Source organism: Athene cunicularia, assembly GCF_003259725.1.
Source record: "Athene cunicularia isolate RWA chromosome 2 unlocalized genomic scaffold, athCun1 chr2_part1, whole genome shotgun sequence".
Classification (NCBI taxonomy): Eukaryota; Metazoa; Chordata; class Aves; order Strigiformes; family Strigidae; genus Athene; species Athene cunicularia.
In genome coordinates this window covers 108,749,582-108,773,001 of record NW_020799095.1, presented here as the reverse complement: position 1 = coordinate 108,773,001, position 23,420 = coordinate 108,749,582, and the positions used below count along the sequence as shown (strand labels likewise).

Here is a 23,420-nt window from a genome sequence, read left to right as displayed (position 1 = left end):
GAGAGAGAGAGAGAGAGAGAGAGGGAGAGAGAGAGAGAGAGAGAGGGAGAGAGAGAGAGGGAGAGAGAGAGAGCTGATTTAAACTATTGTGCAAAGGGACCAAGAGAAGGGGAGTTTTCTGGCAATTACTCAGCATAAAGAGTAAGGTATATGGTGAATAGATAAGATAAAATTAGTAGTTGTCTATCCAGTACTGCCTGATGACATAAATTGCAGCTTTATCTTCCTCCTATCCATGCCTCCCACATATCATGTGCCTCATTAGGATGCTATGGACAGAACACACAAGAAAAAGACCATCCTCAAGCTATCAGAAAAAGCTGTAAAAAAAATCAGGGAAAAACTCCTGCCAGGTTTGTTCAAAAAGATTTCTCTTGGTTGCAGGGCATAATTATGCACTATCCTACACTATCAGAACATTTGAGGAATGGGAAAATCCATTTCTGTAACCAGCTGCCCTGTCATGATGAAAGATGCCTCCTTACCGCTGGACACATGTTTTTTGTGTGTTGGAAAAACTAGCAAGACTCATAAATTAAAGAGAACAGGCAACTGACTCAGGGAAGGAATTGGTCAGTCAAGATTTGGCTAAGTTAAATTTAGCTGTATTAAATTAGATGTCACAGAAGCATGGACTTCGAGCAAACACTAAAAACATCTTTGCCAAATGTTTGGAGAAAGACACTGCTTTTTAGGCTGCATGGTCCTGTAATATACTATCTAATACACTGATCCATGGCCACAATATCCAAAGCTAGTATCCGTGATGATCGTCCCAGTCATCTTTGTGGGACAACTGTTATATAAAACTGCTTTTCCCAATTCTCCACATTCCTCCAGCTAAGTTCTTGCACAGCGGTTTTAGTTTCAGTCACAAGAGCATGAGGAACAAACGAGAAAGGACCCTGCACGGCAGAACAGTCAATTCAAAGCAAGTCCAAGGGCCAGCATGTGATGACACTGCATAGGTCATTTCCATGTACATAATAAAAACCACTTATGAAGCATTTAGGAGAATATGAACAAAAATGTTTTCTATCAGATCACAGTGAACAAAAGTCTCCAGCAGATTTACCAAACAGCGTGAACATTCCAGCACAATTTTGCTGGTTTGCATTAAAAGGAAGAATGTGAGCACATCAAAGCTTGACTTTGCCTGAGTTAAGAAATTATTGTTCTGGCCCTCAAAAAGACTATCTGACTTCAAAACTGGAATGAAGTAAGCTTTGACCCACATTTGTAAAGGTAATACAGAGCCAAATCATAGAATACACTCTGTAGGGAAGTCCAGATACTGCTGATGAAAGTTTTCCCACCTGTATTTTGAGGGTACAGCTGTAGGCACTGAACACACAATTCATGAGCTATGCTTTCACAGTCTCACAGGGCTTTCAAGAGTTTGTCACATTCTTTTAAAGTGGATCATTAAGGGTGGTGTACCTAAATGGATGAGTGGAGGAAATTTATCTAAACAGGAGATTAGAAGTGATTCAATTTTGGGAGATAGCCTGACTTTTTGTCTTGGTTAAGGCTGTAGTTCGACCATGTGAGTTGACACTGGTATCTGGGGTTACTCAGCAGTTTTACATATAGATACTCTTGTGCAGATGAAAAAGAACAGCATTATAAAGCTTCTTTTGTGAACCATAAAGGTGTAATTCTGACATGATGATGGCTGATGTAATCAACATTTTCAGGAGGACGCTAAGCTTAACAAGGCAAACTGAAGCTTTTTATAATGAACTTTCTGAATTCCCCTTGACTTGAAGAGTGGCAAAGATAAGAGGAATGGAAATTTATGCTGAGACTATTTTACAGTGGAATCTTCTCCAGTCTATGCAAACTACACTGCAAATAGAGGCAAAAGACCTTCTTCAGGAGAAGAAAACTTGAGAGAGAAGACAGTCCTGAAACTCATTTCCAAAGCTTGGACTATTGAAATAACTAAATTAGCTGTTAGAAAGCGATAAGCTCATTAGACACCTTCTACAGAAATGCAAAGCAGACGATAGACACAATTTCCTACTTCTTTAGGCACCTCTGTCGTTGGCTGGATGAGCGGAGGTGTCAGAATTGTTTGGGGAACACTGACTGACCAGGAAAGGAAAGTGTCATTTTGATGCAAATACCAGAGTCCATGGTGCTTGTCATACTGGAACTCTAAAAACAGCACTTCTTGTGCCTTCTTCGTTCTCTGTTTTGCAGTTGCTTTTGTTATGTATTTTTAAATACCCTTCTGACTAACTATCTTCCAGAAGAAGAGGAAAAAAACCCAAAACCAAACAACAAAAACCAAAAAAATAAGAACTGGGAGAAACCAGAGGAGGATAGCTGAGCCATCAGTTGCTCTGGGCCAAACCCTTAGGTCCAGTTCATCCTGTGCTACTGCCAGCCACTTACATCATTCATAGCAAAAATTCAGCAGTCCAAACCGGTGTGTTCAAGACTTTGCAGGAATACTGCTTGTTCCCAATTCATCCTAAAATCTAAACAAAAAATACTTTTTGTATCTGCATAGCTGCAAAGCATTACTTTAAAAGAATAGCTTTTAAACATGCAATAAGCCATTTAAAGATGCAAATCTTATGATTTGCTACGCCAAAAGTTTTTACACAAAATCTCCTTGAATCCTGGAAAATTTGTTCATTAAAAAGGTGCACGCTGTTCTAATATATATCCCTATGTCAGCACAAACAGCCTTCATGTAAACACACAGCCACGAGTACCATGAGTAACAACTCTGTTTCCATCAGAAGCCCTTTATCCTGCGTAAAAGGTCTGCACGCTAATAGATGTCCTAGGCTAATGTTAACTAGCTACAGCTGGCTCACAGCTATAAAAAGCATTAATGAAAACATAAATACTAACTTCTCCACTTCCCTCAGCCCGTACGTCAAGGCTGCGCAAAGGCATCACTTTCCAAGTGGTCTGTGTGAATGAACTGGCTGCTCTGAACCAGCTTGCTCTGGTTCTCCAAAGTTTGTTTACCGAACAGCGTGTGCAGAGACACACTGAGCATGGGGGACGCAGGGGGAGAGACAAACCACGTGGCTGCCCAGCAAATCCTCCCGCAACCCGAAGCCCTGGGCTTTTTGTGACGGCTCAGATAAAGGAAGGAAATATCTATTAACCAAGGGACCGACCTACAGGCAGAAAAATGTCAGTCCACACTGAAGCTGAACACAGCCCAATTTTTGCAATATATTAGCACGTTTTGCTGTAATATTACTTTGCTTTGCTTTACTGCTGTTATGAATTCAGTTGTAATAAATAATGCATGCAGTGACATACACAGGGCAGAAAAATGACACGTTATGCTTCAGAGTTCGGCACGCTCTCAAAACTTACTACAGGATTTATATTTTTATTGTGCCAAATATAAAACAAAATTGCAGAAAAAAAAAAGAGACTCAAATTTATCCAGTGCATATACAGAAAAGGAAAAACATCTATTTCTATTCAATGGAAAAAAGGATGCAATGCAACTCCAGGGTTGCAAATTCAGACCAAAACATCAGGATACTGAAGTGCTATGACACTCAGCAATTTTTATTCAAGCATTCTGTGCACACACACATTCTTCATTATTCTTCCACTACTGGACTGTTTATCTGCTATTTTAAAATAGTTGGGTTTAGCCTGAAAGCAGTTACTTTCTCACCATCTGCTTCTATGTATTTCAGCAGGTGACCTCAGACAGAGACAAACCCTTCAGGTCTTTGATGGGAGGCCAAGCACTCTGGCTTGCTATCCACTCCTCTAGGCTAATCACAATTGCTTCTAGTCCTGTGTTTGCTGGTTTCTAAGAACTGTCACAAGCCAGCCTTGTATGGACATTAGCCCACCTTAAAGAAAAAAGGGGATGCTTCCTTTAGAAGCATGTAAAGCATGTAAAGGTACTGCCCGTTTTCAGATTTATTTTCCATTCCAAAATATTGGATGTGTATGTTAAAACCGCAGCTTCTGAAGTCCAACCAGTAAGTAAGAATCATACCTATCTTTTTTCTTTTTCATTTTTAGAAAGGAAATCCATTTATACACAAGGCCGAACAGGAACACCCAAAAAGCTTAGAAACACTCAAAAGTACATCTATAAAAAACATGTTACTTCCAAGTATCATAACTCTTCATTCTTATGATTTTGCTCAATGTTTGACTTTTTAATTTCCTCTGATTCGCACTACCCAAACAGTAACTGCAACCAGGTGGGTCACCCCCAAATCCAGATTCCACGAATTCAACAGGGATCAAATGAATGTTAGAACAGAACATTTTTGTCTATGCAGGAGTTTCCTGAATCTAACATACAGATGTTATACAACATGGTGCAACCCTTCGCAACCCTTTAAAAAAAAAATTATCCAATTGCAGTTTGTTGATTTGCTGAAGTTATAACCTCTAAATCAGACATGGCACCTGTTTTTGCTTTGAGTTCTCCTCTCCTTGGTGCATATAACCTGATTTCCAACTAATTTCTTACAAATCCATGACCTTAGCAAATCCACGACCTTAGCAGAGTCTCTCCCCACTTACACTGTTTGAAGCACCAACAGTCTGAGAACCACTTATTTTCCTGACTGTTGAGGCATCCACTTCAAATGCTTGTTTTCTCAGGATGTTATTGCTACAGTTCTCCCCCAAACCCTGGCAGTCCAAATATGGACCATGACTCAGACACACAGAAGCACCAAGGTATAGAGCTCCTATCACATGCCGTTTTTAATCATGACTAAACAGCCCAGGTTGCAGAAAGAAAGTTTTGGCAGTTTTCAGCTCCCTTGCAAAGGAAATACACAGTTACAAATAGAAATAAAGACATTAAAAACATTCTTGCAAAGATTAGGCACTGGATGTTTCTGCTAACAAGCTCTTCCACTTCCCATTTACATCATGTTACTATGATCAGTTAATTTATAGGTCTATATTGAAGATGTGACATAACTTGTTCCAATCAAATTAATTCTCTGGCATGTTTTTCCCTATGTCAAACAATTTACAAATATTGGCATTTATTCAGAGGCAAGGGAAAATGCATAATCCCATTGTTACAGGACAAAGACAAGAGCATCTGTAGCTGTTATGACCCGATCAAATTTGAGTTTAATAGTGGGGGAAAGTTGCTGCCTCAAGAGTGGAAGTCCACAGCAGGAACTATCTAGGCTCAAGGGAAATTAGTGGGCAGACAGAAAGGTAACTCACAAATGATACTTTAATACCTTATGACCACTCTCATATTCCTCACATGAGGACCTCAGCTCCACACATTACTTTTTTCTTCCATGACCTACCACACACTCCAATGCCTGGGACTCTGCTTCCATGATCTCAACCACACTGCCCATCTCTGTGAAGCTGGGAGTCTGGTTCAATCTCTTATCCCAACCTCACTAAAGGTGCATTCCTTGCAGGTCCCTGTTCACTCACTCAGAAACAGGAGTGAACATCTCCTTGCTGGTGAAGTTCCTGCAGCACATGCTGAATCAGAACCACAACTGCACAGCTGTGGAAGGGACTGTACCCCCCTGCCAGGCAGGCACTCCTAAATATGTGGCTGCCCTTGGTCTAGAATAGTTGGGAAAATACTGAGAAATATGGAATTATTTTATACTTTTTAAAGTCATCTTCCTAGGTAAGGATGATGCTCTACAGGAGAAGATGACATCATGCAGTGACAGCACAAGTTCCAAGTGTCAAACTGCAGCACAGAGGCATGAAAGTGGAAACACTTAGAGACTTCACTGCATTTTGCACTGGAATTTCACTCCTAATTGCTATCTACATTTGTGTGTTTGTGAAAGAGAGTGGACAACTTCCTGAGCAGACAACCCAGCACAAAGCCAGGGAGAGCCTGCTTGCTGCTTTCACTTCCATTTTTGCCTCCTTCCTTCCACAGCTGCAGACACAAGGAAGGCTACTGGGAGCAATCAATAGCCTCAACTCACTCTCAGGCGGCCGTATGAAGTCATCTTTCACATGTAGCCCTTGCACCTCTAGTTGCACAGATCAGTAAGCGCCTCTGAGCTGGAGCAAGCAGCTGCACAAAGATATTTACAGTTGGCTGGTGGTAACTGCCTGATGGCTCAGATTAGCACCTCCACAGAAGGGCAGGATCTGGAGCTGCTTCTGTGAGATCCTTCTCAATGGCTGGCATACCACCAAAAGTAAGAGTGCCAGAATTAGGAAACCACTGATACAGAGAAATAATTTTAAAAATATGTATATAAAATCCTGTTATCATGTTGTATTGAATGAAACACAGCCCCCAACACAAACATGACCAAAAGTTACGCTCTGCAACTTCATGACATCATTTTTGGTCCATTTAAATGTGAAACGTCCCTGAAATATATTTTGCATTCAGTTCTAGCCTTAAGCACTTGTAAAGCAGGTTGTCCAGAGAAGCTCACTCTGCAGCCAAATGCAGGCCTCAAATCAAGTATTCAAGTGAGTTACAAAACCATTTTGAACTAGTATCAGGCAGTATGTATCAGGTGAATCATTTCCTTTTTTCTTACTGTAGGACTAGAATTACAAAAATAACTGTATCTCTCAACTACCATTCCACTCCAGTCCTTACACTGTGAAGTGTAATACACAGTAAGTTCATCCCAGGCCTTTCCTCTTCACTCTTCTTGTTTGAGGAGTATGTTCTTTTCCAAACTCTGTGAAGCCCCTTTAGCCAAAGAGAGGGTTGAGGAAATAACCAAAATGAGTTTGAGGATTTCAGCACAGCCTGTAGTGGATCCCTACCCAGTGTGATGTTGCTGACCGCCTTTGACTGTGAGAAATGAAACAAACCCAACAGGCACTTCAGCCATTCAGGACTGTCATGTGAGCATGAGATAACTTCATTGAGTGCATTTATAAGTTACACATCAATTTTAAACCACAATGCCTATTGAAATAACTACTTAAGACTGTCTTCTCTGAGGAGCTTTATTTTATTCATACTGTTTGCTGTATCTTAGTATTTGTATTCTATAACAGAAAGTGTATAAAAGCTTAAGATACAGACTGTGGCCCAGCAATATTGTCCCTTTCAAAGTCTGTCTTGCCTTAATTACTAGAGTGTGCCCATAATTTTAAAAGCACATAGGACAGTATATTCCTGACTCTATAGTCTTTGGGACAAAAGACCTCCTTCTTCCCAAAAGAGTAAGAGTATGTTCATAACACCCTTCCGAGGAGTAGTGATTTGCTATATCCAAAAAGAAGCTTTTACAAAGTGATGACAAAAAGTAATTTCTAAGGATCTTCCTTGTCTGAAATCTGTTACTGTGTTAAATCTAAGTTGATGTATCTTTGCACATCCACTGATATATGAAGATACTTAAGGCTATGTATACAAAGAGTGTTTACCTGCCCAAGTTGCATAGAAATTACATCCAATATTTGGGTGGCTAAGTTTCTCTCCCAACTGTTAGCTCAGCATGTGTCCATCTAGGCATTTATAACATTTATCACTGTCCTTGTCTTCTGTACCATGGTACAAGGAAAACAAATCCCAGAGACACAGTCTGGCTTTTTAAAAAGTTTTGGAGGGTTCCAGCCTGACTTTAGCACTTCCTCCAGGTCAGGACAGAAGTAATGTAGTGAAAGGTAGAGGTGTAAAACATGCATGGAAGATTCCTCCTCTCAGTGCTGTCAACCACATAACTTTCAGAGATAGAAAAATTCAAGGGGAATAAAGGTCAAAACCAAGGGAAAGATTCTGTACATTTTACGTAGGCCATCTTAGAATAATGCTTGACAAATAACTGGTGCTGGAAAATTACTATTCCAGGTTTAAACCAGACAACGTACAACAGAGGATACCTTGATTGTGGCTCTAGGGCTGGAAATTACCTTTTCAAATTGTTTGCCTTCCACTCCCTAGCCTGGTCTCCACTATAGAATAACATACAGAGGGCCACTTCGTTCTTTCCATTTCACCCATTTACATATTCCCTTGAAAACAATCAGTTGGGTGGATACAGCTGTAAAACAGACAGCAGTGGGAAATCAGCTTTCTGAAGTGCTGTATGCAATCATCAGATGTGGGAGGTGTGAAAAGGTATGGTTACAAGCGAAGAGGTGGTGAATACACAATTCTACATAATGATGCTTCCATACCATTTATCTGTCTCTCCATGTTATTTACGTATCTCTGCAATTTCTCTATCACGGGGAATGCATCAGTAAGCAGAGCTGCTTCTCATTCTTGACCAACAAAAGGTTTAGCTGGGGGTGTGTGACTATCTTCTGTGAACATAGGGAATTACTGACCAGTCTAAGCACTTGAGTATGGAGGAAATACAAGCTACCCATCAGCATCTCTTTTTTGCTAGATTCATACAGGAATGGCCATCTGACAGTTGGTTTCTGTTCCTGCAAATTTGCTTTCCAATGAGACTGAATCCCTGTCACACTTGTGGTCTATGCTGGCTACTGGCTTCTTGAGACTCTTTTATATATCACCAGCTTCCACCACTGCCCTGATGTATTTCTTAACAATGGCAAATTGTTTAATTACCTATTCCTGATGCAGGGCTGAAAAAAGATCGGTGTATGTTGAGGGAGTTCTTTTTTTTTCTTTGTACAGAGTATATCAGATAACAGCACTTTCACCTTGCCCTTGGACAGAATGTAAATATTTAGCACTGAAAAATAAACGGTAATGTCAAATTAACAAATTGTTGTACTACAGTGGCACTGGAAGAAGCCCAAGTTCCATCTATCCGTCTGCAGCATTAGCAGCAGGAAAAACAGACTTTCAGGGCTATCTGGACAACAGCATGGGGAAACTACACTGTTAAATATATAATACAATTTAATGTCTCAGCTGGACAATGTGATACCAAAGTTGTTTTTCCACAGTCTTTTGTCCTTACTCTGTTTTGGTGACTCCAGTTTGAGAATTACAAATAGAGCAGGGTGGAGGCAAAAGGGAATAATCCAAGTGTCAGGGAATCTTAACTGTGAAATAAAAAAAAGGAAAAAAAAGAAGAGAGACTTCAAAGCAGAAACAAGTTACTAGACCTTGAACCACAGATGTTATGAGAACTATTACAAGTCTGTCAAGTAGCAATTAGACGTCTTTGTAAGAATATTAAAGGCAGGTAGCTTCACTTCTGAGAAGGATCTGTAAAGGGGAAATCAGAGAAAACTTCTAGCTTATGGAGTACTCTCTACTGCACTTCAGTTACCTATTTCCTGTTTATTTCCCACTTGAAAAATCACATCCCAGAATCATAATGTAATTTTTAAAAACTTGTATTTATGACCATTCCATTTAAAATGTTTTGTTGAAAAAACACAAAAAACAAATGGAATGCTGTAAACAGATTTAAGTCAGCCACAAAAAACCACTCTGACAGATGTTAGCATCTGTGAACATGGATCTTTTATGACAGTCCTTTCCAATCTGGGATCTTTTCAAGTAAGACAACCTCCAGGGTTTTTTTGATGTTGTTTATTTCAATATGCTTTATAAAATTTAAGATAGGTTTTTTGGACCAGAAGGGTGACTTTTCAATACATTAGTCTACCTACTTGGAATGCTAGTTGCAGCACTTGACGCTCAAGTTTTAGTTGTGCATGTTGCCAGACAGGTTAACCCGTTGACTAGATTTGTGTTAAGATAAACAGTAAAGATCATTAGATGAAGAAAAAGAGGAAAGAAGGAAATCCAACTTTGAAATGAATTAGTTTTACAGGATTACCACTTGCCAGTAAAACTGTTTTACACAGAATTACGTAGAAACAGACTACTCAGAAACTTGCAATAACTTGCTAGATCATAATGAATCCCAGCAACTCTCATGTTTCTAGGGGCCTGCTCAGAAAGAGAAATGTGACTTTCCCCACACTTCTATTTCTTCCAGCCACTCAAACAAAACCTCCGTTCTTCTAAATATTTTGCTCCCCCAAGGGTCCTGCTTGCATGGTAGCAGGCCTTTCCACGTCTCTAAGATCTGGCTAATTGAAAACAAAATAAAGAGCAAAACCAAAAGAACTGTTGATGACTAGAGTATAGAGGCAGATCACATTATTTTTTAAAGTAAGTGTACTGTCTTTCCTCTGTTCTTGGAATAGAAAGCGCTAACATTCAGGTAGGAAGTAGGTCAAAACATATGCCAAGAGAAGCAAATGGAAAACTTCTCTAGTCACCCACAAAGATTTTAAAATGTGGATTCACAGCTATAGCTAGCATTGCTTTATGTTAGCAGTGGTTAATTTTTCCTTCTTAAGAAACAACACCCTTTTCTGTCCAGCCTCCTCACCCAAATCTTTTGAGTACTCTGACCAGTTTAACTGCCTAATAGTCCTAAAAATGTGTCTATTTTAGTTTCACCAACTACCACACAACCAGTCCTGTCCTTTAAGGCATAAAACTGACCAGCTCTATTTTTACTGAACTCACGTGGCCTGTTCAAAACAAACAGATACTGGCAAGAGCAAAATCCAAATTATACACTGCTTTATCCCAGGAACACAAAGTACAAGGCCGACGCAGTGAGTCAGACACCTCAGCGCCAGTGAGCTCAGGTTGACAGGAGTCTCTTTGGGATCCTCATACGCATAAACCAGGCCTTTTTCAAAAAGAGTCAAAATAATCCGGTTTAGAAAAACATGTGTTGTGTCATTAGCAAAAGTATCTCTCTCATCAGAAGGGAAAAGGCAGCAAAAAGTATGCCAGGAATGCTGGAAATGGCCAGACAGTCACGGAGAGTCATATTTTTTTTCTCCCCCGCCTGAAACTCCTTCAGCATGAAAAGTCCATTTGCAAGAGCAGCTAATTATGGGGGGAAAGGCAAATGATTCAATGAGGCAGTGAACATGGGACCAATTTATGTACAACAGAAGTTAGAGAACTTCTCTGTAATGACTTCTCAGTGTCCTCAGCAATTGCTTTACATACTTAAGATAAACAGACTTAAACCCCTCAGACATATCCATCTATTAGTAAAAGGCCGTATTCTACATATGTGGATTTATGAATAATAAAAGCTAGATGCATATAGGCATTACCATAATTTCTACTCTTTACCAGTGTTAGTTTTAACCAATTAAATGAAACCATTTCCTTACAATGAAAACAGAGGTTCCTGCTACAATTGGCCAGTCTCTTTCTAGAAACTGGATGCCTTGAACAAAATGCATCACTTCCACTGATCCACATTTAATTTCACGCCTTTTTTCCAGCTTACTGTGTTTTTTATGCTTCCCTATGGCAACAACATCTTATTGTGGAGTGCTACAAAAGATATACAATAAAACAGGCTGTCTAAAATACAAATCAATTAACTATTCATCTACCTCGATATCTAATTAGAAACTTTTGTTCACAAAACATTGAATTATCTAACTCATCTTGTCTCATAAAATACAAACGTTGCTTTCAAGGCAGTGTTACTTTATAAAAATAAGTTTACAAAGAAAAAAAAGAGAGGGGTTTTTTAATTATAAAAGAATGAGCAATCAAGTTGGTTCAAAGGACTGCCAGAGGGAGTTGGACCATTTTGCTCACTATCAGGTGACAGACAGAGACATTTTTGATAGAGGAGAAAATTCTCATGTGGATGCTTATCAGCCATGGAAATAGCAGCTGATAAAGCAGTATGAGGTGTTTTCCATTCCTCAGTCTTTAAGTGTTCATTCTCTTCTTTGCAGAAGAGAAAGTGGGTTGATTTTTCTCTTTGGGATCCAAAAGACAGTCTGATAACTGCAAATAACAACCACCAAGCTCTTTTTTGAGCTACCACCAAGCTCTTTTGAGCTGGGACATCTATAAAATTTGAGGAACTTCTAAGAGTCCAGTTTAACAACTGCCTGTGAGAATACCTAGCTACAGCATATACTCAGAAGCAACAGACTCTCAATTTTTATTTTATTTATATTTCAAACATGATAGAAGAAATGCAATCTGAGATTTCTGTTTTCTTTTACCCCATTCCTGTGATGGGTGTGGGCTCAGGCAGGTTAACTACTTCTAATTGTGTGATTGCAAGTTAACTATACTTTTGGTTAAAAGTTAGAAAGGAAATACAGAGACGGTATGATTTGATCTCTGCTAGAATTCATGTAAAAATCAGCTTGAATAATATCCTCAAAATCACATACTGATGTGGGGCTGCTAAAGTATTTTTCCTCTCACTTTAAAAAAAACAAATATTATAGCAAGAGTTAATTAATTATAAAGTAATGAGTTCACACAACAACATGTGCTCAATACTTTAAAAAAAAAAAAAGTAAGTTAAGATCAATATAACTATTCTATGTAAAGGAGCTTTTAAAAAAATATTGGGGTAAAGGGTGTTGATAATTACTTTCCTGTGGGTGATGACTGAGCTTGCATTTTAGGAAAGAACAATCTTCCTAAATTCCTCCTGGACAGATTTTATTGATCAATAATTGCTGTATATTATCCAATGGCTTACAAAGTAGTAAGAACTGGAAGAGCTGCAGTATTTCAAAAGCTCAGGACGAAGGACCTGTGAGCATGCTACTACCCACCAGCAGGGTGGCTTAGAGGAACTCAAATTCATCAAACCTTGAAGAATATCACAAATTACATGTGGAGAGTTCTCAATGGGACCTTTCAAACTAATTTCCCATCTACATTCAGGTCCTGAATTCTGCAAGAAGATAGATCTCCTAATGTCCTGAAAGGCTGAATTTAGAAGCTTTATATAAGTTCTGCCACTGTAACTCACTTCACTAAGCTTCCTGAGTGAAAACAAAATTGAGTGTATCTTACCTTTTAAAATTTTAAGCCAGCATGAACCAAAAATTAGTGCAAAACCAAATGAAGTTCAATAATAGACACAGTGATCTCAGATCCAGAGTTGCTGAGAAAGACTTTGAAATCTGTCTTTGGTCTCAAACCTCGAGGATCATAAAACATGAAGGCAAGGATTCATCAGTACCACTCAGAAGGGAAAACTTTGTCTGACATCTCTTTTGTACTTAAGAAAACAAAGTCCCATTCTTGATTCCCTACACTAAAACCAGACCAGTGTTAGGATGCAAAGACTAAAACAGAAGAGGCTAAAACCACTGGTCTAAAGCTGTAAGCTCCATGGGTTTTGTGTATAAGATTTCCTCATTGGTGTTAATGCTTTGACACCAGATCACTTCTTACTGCAAAGCAGCTGAACTGCTGTGACCTCCAGCTTTCCAGAAGTCAACAGGAGCTTTTTCCAGTGGCTTCACAATAGAAATTTGCATGTATGCAGCTATGTTTCTCTAATGGCACCTGTGCAAAATTCCCATTTTGGAAAAGCCTTTTGTTTATCTTCCCACAGATTTCTCTTGTTTCAAAAGACCACTCTGTGAGCCTAACTGACTAGCAGAGCATATTGCAGACTGAAATAGGTAAATGGGAAGTAACAGTTATTCTCTAAAGCTCAAGAAACACTGCAAGATGTCTATGATCATCACTGGTTTTACATTAACTTCCCATTAATTTTCAATCTTCCTGTCATTCTGTTGATGACATGATCTGACACATCCTTCCCTCCTCTGGGGAGGACTACTTTTGTGTCCCACTATACCTATTAAAAAACTACACCACCTCCATCAAGAGTCCTATGCCTTGCTGAGTGTGCTTATTCCCTGCAAGCTGATGACCAAGAATGACATTTCCAAACTATGTCCTCTTCAGTTTCTCATATATCACGGCCTCAACAAGAAAATTCCCATGCATCTTATTACTCACCTAACATTTGGTGGATCTGAATTTATGATTGGTGTTGCACAAAGAGGCTTGTTTCCTTCAACGTGGCTTCCGTAACCTCTTGCAGGCAAACAGTACACCCTTTGGATAACCACTTGTACCTGCGATTCTCTCCATCCCACTGCGCCCTGGCTTTCCACCATTTCAAGCAGAGAATCATTAACAGCACTCTGTGCTAAGGGATGCTGTTTCGAATCACAGTTGTTATGGATTTGCAGACCACAAGCAACCTGGTGAAAGAAAACCCATTAATAGAAGTATTTTACAGGACCTTGAAACAATGTAGTGTTAAAGAATAAAACTTCAGCATGAAAAATCACTGCAAGAAGTGCAAAATTAGTTTCAAAATTTTGCACCTAAACTAATTTACAGACTAATGGCCAGTATTTATCATGGATTTTTAATGAAACACTCAAGAGACCTGAGCACACAGTACTCTCCTGTATTAATATGGTCTATATATAGGCTCCTTCCCAGCATGAGCCAAACTTTTAGTTTCGCAGTGAAACCTGATTTTATAAAAAGCTGGGTGCCAAGAGAGGTTTTCATATTATTACAGACTGTGCCATAAGTATTATCCATCAGTAGAGAAGGAGAATTTGCAGTATTTAAAAGAAAACTGTGGTACAGCACTACCCCTTGTCTACAAAGTGGTTGCAATAAAACTTGTCTATTGAGTTTTAAATTAAGTGGGTTTGTTTGTTAGGAACCATGAGGGGAACAAGTAAATTGCTCTGGTTTCGAGTAGGACAGTGTAACCTTTTTTATAAGGTAGAGTTGAAGCACCAACTATTAAGATTTATGTAACTTTTTAATTCCTAGGCCTATAATGGATATTATATAAAAGCAAATACAAAACTCAGTCTCGTTCATCAAAATTTTAGGGCCAAAATTCTCAAATATTAAGAACTATTTTGGGTAGCCAGTAGAAAGCCTTTATATGAGCCTTACTTTCAGAAAGTGCTGGGACACACTATCAGAAAACCAGATCCCTTAAAATGCCTCAGCTTGTACAACCACAGCTACAGACATGCACAGTCAGTAGTCATTTTAATACAAAGTCAAAATAGGAAAGAAAACAAACTGAAAGGGTGGGAAAAGTAGGTGGTGTTTCCAACTGATGCTCTAAAGAAAGAGAAATGAGAAATTAGGAAATGAGTTAAAAAATAGGGGTGTGAAAATGGAATGTTTGTTTAAAATAATATCTTGAATGAGTTTGCAGAAAACAGATTTTATTTCAAATAAAGCTTAGCTATTCAGCTATAAAGAATGAGAAAAAAATCAATGAAAAACCAAGCTACAATTACTATTTAGCACAGTAGTGAGACCAGCAAAATAACCTCACTGCAGTTCAACATCTAGATGGGCCAAAAGCCTCCGTTAAGAAAATATTATTAAAATAAACACTGAATATTATTCAGTCTTGGCCAAATGAAAGAGGAAACTGAACAGGTCAGTAATTTAGAATTTTTGGTTTTGCTATGATTTCCAAACATCTGCTCACCAACTTCTCACCAAGTGCTAAACTGTGAACCAAATGGACCTTACCTGATTATCTGAAGATTCCTGGTGTAACTCATCATCAAGGTCATTTAGTCTGAACGTCTGTGCCAAAGATATAATATTCTTCCTAATAAGCATCTTTGTAAGACCATATGTCTTCTCTCTTGTTTCTGAATGTTCAGTGAATAGCACCTTCTGACTAAAATACGTATTCATGATAACAGGAACATCTGCATTTCCCAGAAGCAGTTTTTGCCTGGAAAAAAAACAATCCATTACAAGTTAAACTACCGATAAGCACTGTTTTAAAACGTGTGTTGTATTTCTCTCCCCTTTTTTCTATAGTTACAACTAAAATACTCAAAGGTGTGTTATCCAAATTGCAGATAACCCACCCCATTGATATATTCAGCTTGTAACAGCCCTATTAGCTCAAGCATAGCCCTGGGCGAGTGGAGCTCCACTGCATCCAGGGACAATTTACACCTGGAAGCTTGCTGAGCCCTGTGAATGAACCCCATCTGGATTCACACAAACGCTGTTCGGTACCTCCACGCTGCCAGTGCCGAACCAAGAGCATCAGGAACACCTGCATACAGTTACTAAGGTAAAAGCCATGAATGAAAGATTTATTAATCCTGCTCTGTGTTAATTCATGCTTCCCACTGACCCAAATTCATTCTCACTGCAGCCAGCAGCAAGCTGTTCCTCCCGCTCTTTCTCCTCAAGCAAAATCTTATGCTTTTCCTACGATATGCCATATATTATTTTGCCTGTGTGTTTGCTGCTGTCATAAATGTGCTCTCGAAGACCCATTTTTAGTTTCTAGTGCCAATGTAAATTCCCAAACAGCTTCACATGCAGTAATTTCTCGCCTAGCAGATTAAGGTAATGGCTGCAGAATCTCTAAACACACAATAATTTGATGTCAAAGCACTTCTCGATATGGGGATTTTTTTCACATGCTAGAATCACAATCATACATTTAGAAATACACTTTTTATATTCACAGGATACAAATTTAATGAAGTCAGCTAACAAAAACAATCAGTAATCTCATTTTCTAGACACCATCAAAACAGAAACAAAATTCACTTAGTGACTTTATTGCAGGCTGTGTTTTTCTACCATTAGATTTTTATCGCTTGGGAGTAAAACAAGGCCTCCTGCCTTGGCAGCAAAGCTAAACTGACCTGAGTTCAGAAGTAACCTCAGGACTTCAGTCTCTAGACTGCTCAACAGCCGTATTATGGAGATGAAGGAAGTTTTCAAATCTATGACACTGTTTGTCAAAACGCAGCCATACAAAGTTGAAAAGCAAACCAAACCAAACCACTCAAAAATACTTATTTCTGATCTCGGTCCATACTAGATCTTGACCATGGGCTGTTTTATAACAGAATCCTTCATTTTCTGGAGAGCAGATAGCTAAATGGAAATTAATGCATTCTTATTTTCAAAGGCATAGGAAGAGTTGCAGGAAGTTATTAAATATAATTCTGTTTTTTTATAATTAGAAAATAATGCAAAAGGAAGATGAATTCTGCCTTTTAGAAAAAAGTACAGTGTTAAAACTAAGCTTTCAACTTAAAACTATGACTCATACACATAAATTATAAAAAAGATGTATGGCTTCTATCTGTGAACACTCACAGAAGTTATGATTTGAAACAGAAAATTCTTGAAAAAGTACAGCATAACACTAAGTACCACACTTCACCGCGATGCCTTACTGCCATCTGTGAGCTCTTCAGATCTAAGCAAGCAATAGTTCATCCCTAAAGGACACTGAGTCCCTTGACTCCACATGAATTTGCTAACAAAGGTCCCCGTTAAGAAGAGCGTGACAGTTGCTCACAAGGCTGCCAAATTGACATTGCCTGATAATTTTCTGCGTTACAGGATTAAAACTGAGGAATTAGCTTGGTCAGCAAAACCAAGACATCTCTGATTTTAGGAGATTTTTAAACTGTCCCTTTTTTCTAAATTAAAAAAAAAAAAGTATAAAAAGTTTGCTACAGATTATCAGAACAGTTTGGGTTGTCTTTATATGCAGATATGGAATGAAAATTTTAGCACCTACTTTCTTGAGAGTCTGTGTTCAGACACAAAGTAAACAGGAAATCTCTCTGAACACGGGACTGTTACGTCACTAATGTCAGAAGAATGTTTGCTTGATCTAAATCATCTCATTCTCTACAAAAATACTGACGTTAGTAGCAAATCATTCGCAGAACTCTGAGGTTTATGGTTTTATTTTTATTTTCCTGTGCAGATATGTGATCAGCTTTTTTTTTTTTTTTTTAAGGCAGGTAGGTTTTACTGATACCCAAATTACATGTACCATGGTTTTGCTACGTCTATGCATTCCATGCCTCAAGTACTTTTATAACCACCAAGAGCTGTCTCGGCTCAGTTTTTATAATACACGAATAATGCATAAATTAATGGCTACATGGCATTTCCACAAAGCTAAAAAAGGACATCTATACACTTTCGGGAGAAGGCCTCCACTTCTTACTTGCAATTAGTTCACTAAAAACACTTATTTTTTTGTTTCATTTTAATCATTTGGTTTAGACCTGCAAATGTTCAAATGAATGATTTGTTTTAGACCTGCATAGGTGTCCACAGACTTAGCAATAACTCTTCAGCTAGGTCAGAGTAATAATCACAGTAGTCTATTAAAATCTTTTTCTATTTCTCAATGGATTAATTCCTCCCAATAGGAAATGAAAAGGATCAGCAATAAATAGAAATAAAAACCAACTGAAATGAAAGAAATAAGAAAAAAGTTTGCAATAAGCTCACTATTTTGTGTACAGGTGGATTTCTAAATGGAAATATTTTCTATTTTTATATATAGATACATATAAAATATAGAATAATTATATTTGCTATATATAATATATATAAATATATTATGTTATATGTATTATTCCCAAGTTTATATATAGAGTCTTCAAAATAAAGAATTATTAATATAATATTAATTAATTGAATGAAAACTCTGTCCTTTTCCATAAATTCTTCCTAGTATTGCTCAGCTCAAACAAGCTCTGCAGGATGGTAATTTTGATCATCATCATCATGGCAGAAAACTCTACATTGCCATTGTATATTGCTCATACTGTTCGCTTTACAACAAAGGCAAACTGTGCCTTAATTCTTTATGTCTGCTTGAAAGATACAGGCTAGGGCAAAGAAAGCCTATAAAGCTGCAACAGTTGGGGAAAAACAAAATCCCTTCCTCAAGCAATTCCTGTGGTCCTGAGCTGTATGTGTTGCCCCTGTGCCTGAGACACCATAACTGACCACCTCAACCTTCTGTATCTGTTCCAGCTGCAGATTGCCTACACTCAGGAGTAGCACTATCTATCCTAAGAGGATACAGAGTACATTCTGTAGCATCCTCTTAACAGATAAAGTGTTAAATGGGCATTTCAAGTCTTCTGTGACCTCTCTTAAATGTCTTCTTTTCTGCTTCATTATATTTAAAAGTTTATTTTCAAAGAATGAGACACATCATCTCATTCAGCAAATCACACAGAGACAATGGAAAGAAAACAAAGTTCACTACAGACTTAATAAACCCCAAACCCTCTCTTGTACTCTTTGATTTTCTTCTTGCTCAGGAAAGTATATTTAAATGTTGAATTAGAAGTTGACTTCCTTACTAACTGCCTTTAGAGGAAAGGTCGTTTGCAATGACCTGAAGTAGAGACTGTGAACTTTTTACACTACAGGGCATTTTTTTTTCTGGTATGTAGACAATCAGCAATTGCCGTAACTGGTCACATGCTAAAGGAACATGAGGCAATAATGTTATTTTTTTTTTCTTTTCCAACGGCAGCTTGCTTCTCTCTCCAAGGACGTAGCTTGCTTTTTCTCCTCCTCCCTCCTATGATGAAATGGCTATCTGGCAGAGTAAAAGCAGAGGGTGTCCTTGCCTACTTCTCCATTAATCATGGTCTATCACCCTTTGAGATACAAAACACATGGTATAAAGTAGCTGAATTTTCAACTTGAGGCAGGGTCTTAACCCTGCTGCCAAACAGTCAGGAGGTTTGCACTGTGGTCTGCCCCGCGTAGCCCATCCACAGGCTCAGCCTGCGAGAAGTTGTGACTATGGCAGCAGCTAGCTCACAAACCACATGCTTCCGCTCAGTTCTGCTGACATCAAACAGTGGTGCTGGTTCATGAACTCGAGATGACTCTGGATCACTTCAAATTAGAGAACATATTTTTTTGTTTGCTCTCCCTGGGTATTTTATTGGGCTTTTTTTTCTTTTCTTTTACAAAGCGTAAAATGCCTAGAGCATTTTTTTGAAGAGTACATTGCATTAACTGAACGCTCTAAAATTTCAGTGACCTACAACATACACTGTAATTATGAAACTGGCTGATTTCAAGTCTCAGGACAATGATTTCTGCATAAAGAAGGTTTAATGCCCACCAAGTAGAATACTAGTAGTACATGTGGGGGGATAAGAGCATGGCCAGAGCCTAAACTGTTGCCCAGAAGCATGAGGAATGAACTCCCTTAGGAACACCACACAGGGCCTATCCCAACTTCCTAGGAAACACTTACTGCCTCTCACTTGGGGATGAGTGCCATTTGCAGTGTTTTACTTGTGAAAAATTGTAGTATGTCCAAGAATGTCTGAGTGCTAGAATAACAATTTTTTAAAATCCCAAATTTCCCAAGTCCAGACAGATCTCTGCCCACCTACCATCCAAGGATGATAACTATCTTCCCAATATGTAGCTCAAATCAAAAAGCCACTGGGAACAGATCTACCATCTGCCATGCCTAGAGATTGCCCAAACACAGAATTTTCATCCTTGAGTGAGTAATCTCACAACTTGCATGTGAGCCTTCATCAGCATCATTTACATCACTTGAACAATCTGTATGAATACTGTGTTTGCGAGCTCACACTTTAATAACGTAAAACTTCTTCCCTTGCCCCAACCTCAAAAGAGAAAACAAAAATCAGCTGGTATCTCCTTCTTTGAAATTATCTTATTCAAAGCAACAGATTACTGTGGGACACGTTCTCAAGGCTGATTGTACTGTTTTCTCCATGAAGAAATAGTATTAATCATCTAGACCTATGTCCAGACTCATATGTCAAATACAGAGTTCTCAACTGTGTCAGGTTTCCAAAGAAATGTAGCTTCAGCACCTCAGAATTCAGAAGATTTAACAATAAAAAGCTACTCAAGCTATGGCTAAAATGTCTGCTTTTAGAGTATGATGTGCTTTATTTGTGAATAACTAGATATTTGTTTGTTCCTCTACTGGGAAAATATTTTGCCTGTGCTCTCATTCCATGAATACAACACACAAAGAATACATAGCTATTAAATGTATATATCATTAGAGCCCAATCTGTTACCATTTGACACTCAGTAAACTCTAAGAGAATTAGTAGAACAACACAAATAATGAAAAAAATCTTCTCAATTGCAGCATAAATTCTTTCTGCAAAATAATATTGTACTTTTCAACAAAATTACTTGTAAGCCTAAGAAATCACTCCAGCAAGAAACTGTGGTACACAAAGCCAACATTTTTATCACTATATCATTTTGCTAATTTCAAAGTAATCATATAAACTAACCACTGGCTTGCCATAGCACTGCCTTTTGAAATGTGACACCCTGTAGCATGAAAAAAAGATGTATGGAAATTTTCACATTTAAGAAGAGCTCTGCTATAAAAAGCTTGTGGTTAACATCATGCACAATTATATCACACACCCAGTGCTCTCACCTCTGCAGGGAGGTGCACCGTGTGCAAACTGGAGAGGATGTACATATGTTCTAATGTAGGAAAGCACAGATGGATATCAAAGCAAATCTCATGCAACTCCAGGAAATTAATGTAATACTAGGCTTTACCAGACTGGAAAGTAGGTAAGATTCTCAGACCTCTCTAGAAACCTGCTTTGGCTATGAAGAGAACACCTGAAATTTCTAGCATTCTGGATCACAATTTATCATGACAAGGCTTAACCTTTGGCACTACCAAACATAAAATTCCACTCAGACTGCTTACGTACAAACTAGCATGAAAACAATCTGTTGAGCTCACTGGGGCAATACTTTTGAGAGAATTTGCTAAAAATCTACTCCAACTGTGATGCTGAGATTTTTTTTAATACCTAACATATAAATCAGGCACAAAACAATTTTTAAGAGATGTAAAGTTCTGTTGTTAAAAGAACTGCACACAATAAAGCTTCAAAACCAAACCAAAACAAAAACACTCCCCCCCCCCCCCCGCCGCCCCGCATGAGGGCGTTACAAGTAACTAGGGAGATATAAATATCGTGGTTATCTTTTCATAATCAAGATGTTATGAAAGAATTTCAATCTGTGTGTTTACCCCATATATCAACTTGTGTCTGACTAGCCATGAGCTCATTACTCAGACAACTTCTCTCTGGTCCCAGTGCTAAACTGCACGTAGGGTTTGAAGGATAGCTGGAGCCACGAGAAAGTCCAGGGATATGTCAGAGGGATTCTGAAAAGTGAAAAAAGGGAAGCAAGCAAGCTGCAAAGTGACATCATATTAGAACTTGCGGTGAGAGTTAAGAGATGAAAAGCAATGGCCGTATTAGTGTGAGATCAGAGGCCCATCTACCCCATACTCTAGCTTACAGCAGCAAACCACAGATGTTTGAGGAGGAAAACTATGGAAATAAAATCAAGCATCTAGTGATAGTTCTCCAGAACACTTTCTAATAACTTCTAAAAACTTTCAGTTTAGGGACTTCCTAAGGCAGAAGTAGTATCTTTGTAGTTAACAGTCCCTTGATAGACTTTTCTTCCAGGAACGTATGTGCCTGCTTTTTGACCATTTGTACATTTACAGCATCCACAACATCCTACAGCATCCACAGTGCTCTACAGTCCAATTACATGCATGTGAGAAACCACTTCCTTTTATTTCTTTTGATCTCTCACCTAGTGGTTACATTGCTGCCCCCCACTTCTTGCTTTTAAGAGGTAGTGAACAATCATCCTTCTCAATGCACTTCCTAATACAGACCTTTATCACATCCTCTCCCAGCCACTGCTTTTTCAAGGTGAAATACCCTAGTCATCTTAGTAATTTCTCACAGGGAAGCTGCTCCATGTCTCTCCTGTCACTCTTCTCTGGTATTTTTCCACTTCTGCTACATATTTTTGATATGGGAGACTGAAATTCCAACCTAAAAATGCACCATGAATTTCTACAGTGACATGATATTTCTGACTGCATTTCTAGTAAGTCTTACCATTCGATATATTTTTCTGATTATTAGATAAAAACTAAGCTGACACATTCATGAAGGTATCAGAACATTAAAACCCATATTCCTAGATACTAACAATCCAGAGTCCATCATTTTAGACATGCACTTTGCATTTAGCTACTATTTCCTACTAAGAGAGGTCAAATACTTCCTCCAGCCCTAGTTCTAGAGCACTCTATAGGAAGATGAACATATTCCCCTCTCCATAGGATTGTGAGGACCACAGTGTGCCATTGAAGAGGGAAGAAACCTGCATGGTATTCTGCTGTACAGAAGGTGTCCAATTCTTTATTTCCATTGTAGCACCATGACACAATGGAGATTTGAGGCAACAGGTTACACCAACAACTCCTCTGCCTGTGGTGGAAAGGTAAGGAGTGTGGCCACTCTACCACTGTTACACAGCATCACCACTCCTGAGGTATTGGAAGAAGCTGCTTCTCAGGCCAGAAGAGCTCTGCAGTAATCACCCAAGCAGATGAGGGCCATGTGTTAGAGTGAAGAACTTGGGCTCAGAATTTCTGACCGATGCATGGAAAGTCAGGATATTTGGTTGGTTGCTTCAAGTTTGGAGGATTATCGGAGAAACTTTAAAAATAAATTCCATTTTAAAACATATTGTTCAATGTTTTGAGAGATTATTAAGAACAATAGCCTGTTATCCCATAGAGCTTTGGCATTTGCTATTGGCAAAGACTCTTTACGAGTCCATGCTTGCATACGTGCTTGCAAGTGTCTTCACATGCACAGTAGCAAGAACAAATACCTATCCCTGAGCAAACTAGTATTCAGAAAGACAGCCCAATATATGTACATGCTTGATTGCATTGCAGTATTTTATTATTAAACCTAGGATTTAAAAAAACCCAACACAACTACAAACCAACCAAAAA

At 38.5% G+C, this 23,420-nt stretch overlaps 1 protein-coding gene across 5 annotated transcripts in view; it reads right to left on the bottom strand.

The window, feature by feature from the left end:
* The window catches only part of SPIDR (scaffold protein involved in DNA repair), a 197,012-nt gene that overhangs the window by 56,316 nt on the left and 117,276 nt on the right, over nt 1–23,420 (bottom strand). For all 5 annotated transcript variants that reach the window (XM_026843074.1, XM_026843075.1, XM_026843073.1 and 2 more), the window contains 2 exons: nt 15,266–15,476; nt 13,700–13,947 (listed from right to left, as the gene is read on the bottom strand). In XM_026843074.1, the coding sequence (XP_026698875.1) occupies nt 13,700–13,947; nt 15,266–15,476 (459 nt within the window). The remainder of the gene's footprint in view (nt 1–13,699; nt 13,948–15,265; nt 15,477–23,420) is intronic.